We start from the raw sequence: 9,933 nt of genomic DNA, 5'->3' as shown, positions 1-9,933 counted from the left end.
CAGACTCTCAGACAGCTTTTATGGCCGCGTTGCTGGGGCAACGGGGAGGATGTCCCGTAATTAGGGACGGAATTCCAGCGCGCAGTAAAGGATGCGCAAGGCAAGGCCGGACTATAGCAGAGAGGCAACCATAAACTTCAGCCTCTCTCCCCGCGTTTATGGCCCTTTTGACTGTCATATATGAACGCCAATGCGCTGCGGCTGGCTCCCATAAACACAGTGATAACAACAGCAAATATGGCGATCCTCGCTAAAGGAGAATGCTGTTGGAACAGTGTTTCCAAACCCAATCAGTGAATGTACACGCATACACTCACACACAGATTCAAACAAATAGAAATCAAAGAAGTATAGGGTATAGCCTACATATCGTGAAATTTCGATTTTTCTTTTGTGACAATAAATGTTATATATACAAAAACATATAGGCAGAAAAGTTCTAAGACAATGACGTTACAATCACGTTCTATGCAAGTTTAGCAAAATAACATGCGTTTCGCCAGACAGACTGTGCCACGAATCAAAACAATGAGAAAACGCGGCATCCAAACACACTGAGTCAATAATAACAATCACCAATTTAGTTATTTAAACCGACTACGAGAATATATTTGCCTTTATTATTTTTACACAATTAAAATCAACATATAAACACGTTTCACATCATTTCCATAGACGCACCGCTCGTATAGGTTAGATGCTTCCTAATTTATCCATGAGCGCAAGTCTGCACTACAATATTTTCAAGTGTTTGCTCTATGCAAGCACATAATTGTGCTAATTCTGCTGTACACGTGAATTTCTTATGTAGATTCTGTATGCGTAAAATGTTGGGCATGTGCGTATTTTCATTCACCAACCGGCTTACATCCACTTAAAATAAAATGAACGAATACAAAACAATAACCAGACACACAAAAATATATTTTTCAATAATCCTTTCATTTTTTTAATTTGGAAATATAGTATATTACAGAATAGTTTGGGCATACCAAGCAATTGATTCAATGCGATGACCCTGACCAGCCTTGCCCTGACAGTACATTTGAAAATGTAGCTTTATTTTGTTTAGACTGCAAGAAAGTACCAAAGGATCACTGAGTCATGAAAAAATATTCTGTCATGGATCAATATATCGATAGACTGAGGAGGCCCACTGCATATACCTGTGTGATTGTGTGGCCTGTACCTCATGTAACTCCACAGGGAACCAGTGGACAAGCTTATCATGGTTTGGCCTGCATTATCAATAGCCTACTGGACTGATTGGTACCAATAGTCAGAAATCAAAAGTACAGCGTGGATTTGGGTATTGAAAGGTACGCAAAATATAAATACATAATAGTCAGTCCTCATCTACGAAAGACAGCAACAGCTCGATATGGGTCAGCCCAAACTGAACACGGAATCCAAATAGCCTATGGATGGACTTTTCACTTGGTTAGCCGTGGCATTAAATGAGATAGTAAACGATTGGCTACAAAATAAATAAGCACACAAAACAGAAACACATTACATTCTCATCCGCTCAGACTCATTATTTGGTCACACCAAAGTTCTTATAGTCTTAATTATTAACGTCACATATTCGCCATCATAAATCCACCATACACGTTAGCACTTTTCTGATTTAAAAACAGAAAAAAGTAGAATACAACTTTTGATTACAAAATACACTGGGACAGTCAATTACAGACTGCAAATTTATCCGCGTGAAAAGAAAGAAAGGCGTCTGTGAGTCACAATAATATTAACATAGGCCTTCACCAGCACAATGAGGGCAAAATTCGTTTATACATTTTCAAACCAAGTCAGAAGAGCGAAATCAAAGTCCTTGGACTGTCTTAATTCATGCCCACTCTTATAATGAGTCAAATGACGGGAAGTTGTCCTCGAACTTGAAATTAGCCATTGAGTTGTTGTTGCTGCTGTCGCTGCCATTGTGGTACACAATGTACACTGGAAAGTCACAGCTAGTGAGCCATGTCTGTAAACGCAGTCAGTCCCACAGCAGATGATTACAGCTGTGGTGGTTGTATTTTAACCCCTAAAGTAGAGGATTAGATGTATAATATTGTAATCTGTCTCTGTTCAATTTCTTCTCCTTCATGCGTCGGTTCTGAAACCAAATCTTCACTTGTCGGTCGGTGAGGTTGAGCATCCGAGACAGTTGCAGGCGTTTCTCCTTGTTAATGTACACACTGAAAAAAAATTCTCGTTCAAGTTCTCTGATCTGATATTTGGAATAAGGGCACCTTTTCTTACGGGTCCTCTGTCCATCTGGAAGGGGGGAGAGAGGAGAGTATGCCGGTCACAGAAAATATAAACAGCTCAAATTACCTATGACTTTGTTACAAAAAGATTTATACGCCTTGATTACCAAGATTACGCACGGGCGAAATTCTTCTATAATGCATCAATAACCTATTTCATTTTTTTTCAATTGTCGTTTGTAGTCATATAATATTACACTTGGAAAGACAACCAAGACCAGTTGCTGCTGGATCGCCTGCTAGACAATACACTTGGGCTTTGACCTTTTCCAGCAAGGAAAAACAACAAGCTCACATTCAAATGCCACCAGCACGGTGTAGGCTACAGGAGAACACGTTTTATTTCATAATGTTATATGAAAATGTAGGTGTTATAAGACATTTTCAAGGGAAAATGTGCAGTCCATAATAGCTTTAACACAAGAGCTCATACGAGCTAAACCGAGGCACCACGCTCATTACATGCAAGTGCTCATTTAACGCTAAGAAACCGTGAAACAAGCACATTTATGATAGGCGGAATTAATGTGGGACCGTACAGTTCCAGTATGTATTCACATTAATAACTGAGTGCTTTTTGAAAACTTCAGGGAGTGTTAGGCTATAGAAAAATCACTGGCCTGTCTTTCACGGCCAATTTCAATTCCAAACACGTGATCCTGCAGTTTATAACAAAGTTTTGTTGGGGGGAGGGAGGGGGGGTCTACAGGCCCTCTATAAACCTTATATGCTTATAAAACAGCATATAAAAATTTTAACAGCAGCGCGCTAGATTGCAAACTTTCTCTCATAACCAAGGCGCTGACTTTAATACGTACTGCTGCTGCTGGATTTCTCCTCATTGTTGCCGGAAGATGACTCCGGGCTGCTCGTCTCATCCCGCGGCTCCTTCTCCTCGGTGTCCCGGCACGACGGTACCTCCTCCGGGGGCGCAGAGCTCGGCTGCTTGGCCGCCGCTTTGTCCCCTGAGCCTGAGTAGTCATTTGCCGAGGAGCTCTCCGACGCGTTGCCGTACGCAGTCTCGAAAAACTGGTCGAAGGCTTGGGGCAGCACGCCGTTTCTGCCCACGTTCCCGTAGAAATTGGAGGCAGCGGAGCCGGCGCCAGTGTGGTGGTGGTGGTGATGGTGGTGGTAGGCGGCAGCGGCAGCGGCGGGGCTGTTTTTGCCGAACATGTCCCCCACGACGGCCGTCTGCGCGGACAGACAGTCCCGGTGCACCATGTCCTCCGCGGTGGGGTAGCACTGGGGCAAGTTTCCCCGGTGCGGCCATTTGCCGGACGCGTCAATGGCGGCATAGTCCCTGAACGTCACCTCTCTGACGGGCTGGACCTGCGGCAGGTTAGAGGAGTAGGAGTATGTCATGGGACGGGTGGACGGGGTCTGGGACAAAAACGAGGGCAGACCGGAGAAGTCAGCCCCCGCCGAGACGTAATAAGTGCAACTGGGCAAATACATGTTCGATCCGACGGGGACCCTCTCGTCAAAATCCATCATCGTAGTTCACCCTCTACTATAACTCTATGTGGGGGATTGGTTCCTCTATAGCCGCCCTGAACATGGCTCTGAAGCGCCGTGGCTATTGCCTCTTTGAAGCAGGTTCGCTAGGCAGAAATTTGGAGACGTAAGCTGACGTGGAGAGCCATCTCCATCCACTCCACGGAGGAGGAGGTCACGTGACCCGCGGCAGAAATTGACAGATTTTCAGCTTGTGTGTGGGCGCGCGCCGAGCGCGCGCGCGCGTGTGTGTGTGTGTAGGAAGGAGAGAGAAAGAGAGAGAGTGTGAGTAAGAGACATGACTGCTGTATGTCCTGAAGCTTGACATTGGTGGTTTATCGCCATGTCGGTCTAAAAATGAATTCCTTAACATGCAGCGAAGTCAGAGGAAGAAAAAAGCTATAATTGGATGCTGGTTGTTAAAAGGAAGTCACATGACGGATTGCAATCGAAGGTTTAGCCCAATATCAATATCAATTTCGCAGATGCTATGTGCGTTTCGACATTCAATCTGGTTCTGGAGACGAGTCTGTGCGTATTTTAGGCTTTATCAAATTCCATGGTGTTTCGTGATTTTATTTAGCAGGCAGTTTTAAGCAGATTCAGCTAAATTACTTGTCCCAGACAACATTAACTAACCCAGTCTTACTGTATAGGCATGTAGCCTATAGGAGGAAGAGGACAACGAGTTAATCTTTGAAGTCTGCTTTTAAAAATGTTTACTAGGCCTAATCATTAGTTGGTGGTTTACAACATAGCATTTGGCTCACTTGGACATTTGGTTATCAGGGTCATGTTCAAAGTAACAAGTAGGCCTATATGTTTCGACCTGCATGCATGGCTGCAGTCATGTGTCGGAATCGGCCAAACAGTGACCAAACAAAGGCAGTTTTAGAAAAGATGACTAAACGCGCATTGAAGAAAACTCGATCCATACAATTTCAGAAAACAATGACAAATGACTATTTCTAATTAAGGGCGAACAGATTCCACGGGGCAAACGTTTTAGGCGAAATACCTCTAAAATAAACAACAGCTAGGCTATCTAAAAAATAATAAACAAACATTTTCACACAAAAAAATCTAATTTTGCATTTTTTAGCAGCGACAGAATAAACCAGATCGATGCTTCCAAGAAATGTCCGGAGACATGTAAATAGATAAAAAATGCATGAGCTGATTGTGGAAGTGAGTATATTAAACAGTCATCGGTCTACTTCATTGGAAATATGTTATTGGGTGTTTAAAATAAAACTTCTTCTATTCTTAAATGATGATATTTCTTACTGGCATGTCTGTTTTGCTTTGCGCTCACATTTAATGGACCCTTTTCTAACACCACGAGTCAAGCACGTTCAGTTTTACGCACGGCTATTTCTTTAAGGTTTGGTTTAAAAAAAAGTATCTCTATATGCACCGATTAGTAGAAATTTCCAAAAATGCTGGTGTTCGCTGGACACTTTTATGTTTATGTTCCATCCAAAAGGCAGACATTATTTAAAAAATGGTAATACTGCGCAGAATATTAAAATGGTTGCAGCTGTTATAGCTCTGTCTTAATGCTCAAAATACTCCAGCAACAGTTTTCAGGAATCTATTTTAGAATGTCATGGTATAGGCATATCTAATATATAAATGTGTACTACTGACAATATGTTGACATTAGTAGGCATGCATAGAGTAGGCTATATGATCACATGTGGGTTTCCTCGGAAGGAAAATAAATGAAGGATAACATTGGAAGGGCAAGGAAATATCTTTTCAAATCCACTATGTCTTATTTTGGAAATTATGTCACACGGTGCCATATATGTATTTGCCGGGTTCTCTGCTCTGAGGCCACCATGGAGCTTGTTTTGAAGAGGCTGCAACCTGAGTCCTGACTCTAATGTGCTGTGAATGAGAGACCTGAGCACGGATTAGGACCGCCGGGACTGGCCTGGCCACCGCTCGATGTAGGCTACGCATGGGGATGTAAGGCCTGCTGGCACATGTGTAACACAACCTTAAAATATCACATTTACTAAGAAGCTACACATACCAACTAAATCCCCCTGTGATGTATCAAAACAGCAACAACCATGTAGCCTATGCGATCTGTGTCATCCATCGTCCCGCTGATAGGCCATTTGATTTGGATTTGAATTGTAGGCGCACAAACAACTCCACGGTGTCTTTGCGACCACACGCTCCGCCTCTCAGTCAAACCAGACAAATTCTACGACTTGTGCTGAAGCTTTTAAGCTGTAATTGAGCACAGGATGCCCAGGAAAACCAAAGCCAGTTCAGCACAGACCTGCGTTTTTATAGCTCCTATAGTATTCTGCTGCGCCTTTTTTTCTCCCCGGCCAGACAGACACCACAAAACTGGCCAGGCGTGATAGGAAGTCGCCACCTATACGGACTCAAAGTCAGCAGGCAAGGCTTTCCTGCGACATAGAAACATAAATGAGGTAAGATTTACTTACACTTGCGTATATCCTATAACAAACGCCTGTGCTACTATTTGGGGAAATACGGTAATAAAAAAAAATGCATAGCTAAAAGCTCGGGGCAAGCATTATAGACTCAGTATTTACTGTCAAATCAGTTTTGTATTAAAGGAAGCCATTCTGGTGATCCTGTGACCATCCTTGTGCTATTTTGGTGATCAACACTGAGACTGAGGCGCTGCGTAAAAGCATTCAAAGCCAAAGCTTTGTCTGTGCGGTCGACTTCAAGTTCGGGGGAGGGAGAGGCCCTTCACTGAGAACAAACACCATCTGAGGGCCCCATGCACATGCCCCGGATGAAGTTTCTCTGATTGCTTTTGCAATTACGCTGCTCCATACGTGCAATATTGTGAGCGAAGGAAACCAGAGAGTGGCTTTAGATTACAATCGATAATGTGCACCTGAAGCTGAACGCACGGGCAAAGTCAAATGACCTTCACCTTCTCAGCAAGTGTGTATGAGAGGTGTAGGATTAGTTAAGTATAGCTTTGAATTTCCCACGATGTTAGAGAGTTGTTGTTATGCCCAATAGCCTATCCCTTAGATTACTACTGGGTTAGCCATTTAAACACTCTGCATTTTACGCAAGGAGCATTCGCGAAAAATGTAAACATTTAAAAAAATGTAAACATTTTGAAAAATGTTGACTGGAAAGAGTTTTGACATGGCTCAACACACACACACACACACACACACACACACACACACACACACACACACACACACACACACACACACACACACACACACACACACGCACACACAGAGAGACACACACACAACTTTTGTATTTAATTAAGATACATACTAATTAAAGCTATTGTTGTTTTTTTGTATATCAACATAAGACATTTTAGAATTAAGAATAGCCCTACACTGGAGTGATGAAAGCACACTGTTTCTCTCAGGAAATGAAAGCGACATGCAGATAGCCCATCCGTGCGCCATAAAACGTTGTTAGACAACAAAGTGTGGGGAGGTTCTAAAAATACAGTTAAACGCCATGTCAGGTATAGGCTATAAAGCAAATAGCCGCATTCAGTGTCTTGCAAAGAAACCTCCTGTAGTTTAGATTGAAAAGGCCAGAGCTTGATCCCTTTTCTCCATTTTATGGTAGAGAAAAGGGGCCACCACACCTCCGCCCCAAGACATATAGGCCTATTGGCTATCCTGAATGTATCTCAAAATGAAAACACAGTCATTAAAGTATCATACTGAACAAACTTGCGTATAGGCCAAAGTAGGTGTAGCCTACATCTACGTTACATAAAGGGCGGATTGATTATTATACACGCATGAAGGCCACATAGAAATTAAAAGCAATTTCACCTTCAAGTGGTGGCTTGTAATGGCCAGTAGAGGCACAACCAAAACATACCATATTAATAAACTTTAAACCACAAATTCGTGAAAACGAGCTCCATATTTTTATTGGTGTTATTTCTTTTAGAGAGTAGAAAAAAGTGCAATTGAACTTGAATGGTATCCGGTCTTGGCTGGAGACTATAGGCCATTTTTTAAGTTGCTGGCTACGGCGATACGAGCCATGATGGGGCTACCCGTCTGAAAGATGAAACAATCAGTGATAGTTGGGTACAAATTAACATACATGGATATAGGCTTAAATCAGCGGTTTAAATCAGCGGACAACTGTTGATTTATCCACAGGTGACAGAAATGTGGGCCGACAGCGATGGCGACGACAGAGGGGCCAGAGGCGGACCACACAGAGGCCAGGAAGACAGACCAACTCCACGGTCAACGGGAGCGCCTCAGACCGACCGGATAAAGTCAAAATACTGGATTAATATATCACATGACGAATAAGGCTTTATAGGACGGACTAATGTGATTGGACAAGATGCCTTAGAAATATAGGAAACAAACCCCGCTGGACTTCAACAAGGAAACTATTACTTTATAAGGTAAAATCAAAATATAAGATAAATAAAATAAAATAAAAAAATAATCGTGGGAACTGTATTTTATTTTGTATCTTTTTCTTTTCCAACAGACCTACCCCTCAAGAACAGAAAAGCCATGCGTCTTCTTGCGTATTGTGTTGGATTAGCCTAAACGTGCCTGAAAGCACAGCAGACAACAGGATCCATTTCCCCCTTTGTACCACAGTCCTCATGTCCGTAGTATCCTATTGTAAATACTCTTATTAAAGAAAAACAGTCGGATTAATCAAATTGAGTAACTTCATATTATGGGCTTGCCTTTTCTCTGATGGCGACGGTAGTCGAAAGAGCGGATTTGTATTGGTTTTTAACTAAACTTTAGCATAATCCTGATAATCTGAAAACGCAATATTTTTAAAACAATCAAATCACTAACCTATGGAAAACGAATTCCTGCAATCCTTTGTTTGCAGTCTTTCCCACTCCCCGGTGCAGCTTTTATGCAAGCTACGTATTTGTTTATTTTTTTTATTCAGTTCACATTTTTGGCTATATAATGACCATGGCCGCACTGGCCGCACTGTGTCAGATATCTATAGGCCAGATATATTCAAACTTATGTTAAACAATTGGTTTAATATGCAGTTATATCACATTTACACATATTGATGCGTTGTTGCTCTATATCCAAACCTTATGGGCATATGCGTAATTTTCACGTTGATTCGCCCACATAATGGGTAATGGTCAAAACGGATAGGCTATTGGGGTGATCTGTAGAGTTTGAATGTGGGGGAAAGTGAATGTATGCGTCGTGGAAACAGCAGTAGTGTCTCCTGTCTAATGAGAAATCGACGCATTTAACTGGTTCACATTTCAGATCCGAACGCAAATACGAAAATGCAGTTTCTGTCAATTCATAAACCTAATTCTATAGGCTACATATCCACATAGGAAGGTAATTGCATATGTGACCATTTGCTCTTGCGTGCACGAATTGAGCCAAAAGTCAAACATCAGGGTATTCTCCGGACTGGACACGAATGTGTAAGCTTTTCTGTGAGATCCACATTTCCAAAATATCTTTTGTCGCTTTTTCACAGCCTAATTTACCCCCCCCCCCTTCCCATTCTTCTTCTTTTTTACCATTCTTATTTTGCCTTAAGAATGAGCGACAGCAATTTTACTAACCCTTTCTGGAATAATCGGAGGGAACATTTTCCTATGCCCTTCAGCCATTTTGGATAAGGAATCTTTGCACCCAAGGTGGGCGATATAGTCACGGTTAAGTTGAATAGCTGAATATTTCTATTGTATTTTGACCTTTTACAAGTATGGATGTTATAAAATGTGCATGCAGGTTATTATAACTAGTTAGAAATAAGCATTGCGAGCAAAACCACCACGGTGTTATTCATTAGGCAAAATGAGTCGACTGTCAGTCCAGTCCAGTCCACCCCCCCCCCCCCCACCCCCCTCCGTAAATAAGTAGGACTACAGTAAATAAGATATTGATTATTTGAAAACAAAGTAAGTGACCTACAGAGGTGCCAAGAAAGAAAAACACCATCATTTAAAGAATAAGGCGCCGGCACCGACAGGGAGGAGGCTTTCACATAATCTCGGTCAAGTGCTTCTATTTGACAGCTGTCACGGGCTTGGATCAGTTTGTGTCTGCTGTGGTTTTTCTGGTGTATTACGAGATTATCTTCCAACTCCATGATTTCACAGGCTTGGCCAAAGCTATTGTTATATTGCTGTGTGACTGAA

The 9,933-nt window shown here is 42.1% G+C and overlaps 1 protein-coding gene across 1 annotated transcript; it reads right to left on the bottom strand.

Annotated features, from left to right (window-relative positions):
• Nucleotides 1-2,047: 2,047 nt before the first annotated feature.
• hoxa11a (homeobox A11a) lies at nt 2,048-3,767 on the bottom strand (the record flags this gene model as incomplete). Its single annotated transcript, XM_083645713.1, has 2 exons — nt 2,048-2,280; nt 3,092-3,767. The coding sequence occupies 2 exons, from the start codon at nt 3,765-3,767 to the stop codon at nt 2,048-2,050; spliced, it is 909 nt and encodes a 302-aa protein (XP_083501839.1).
• Nucleotides 3,768-9,933: the final 6,166 nt, after the last annotated feature.

The sequence above is a fragment of the Poromitra crassiceps genome, assembly GCF_964638095.1.
Source record: "Poromitra crassiceps genome assembly, chromosome: 11".
Classification (NCBI taxonomy): Eukaryota; Metazoa; Chordata; class Actinopteri; order Beryciformes; family Melamphaidae; genus Poromitra; species Poromitra crassiceps.
The sequence above is the reverse complement of the archived record's forward strand: the minus strand, read 5'-3'. Positions and strand labels throughout refer to the sequence as shown.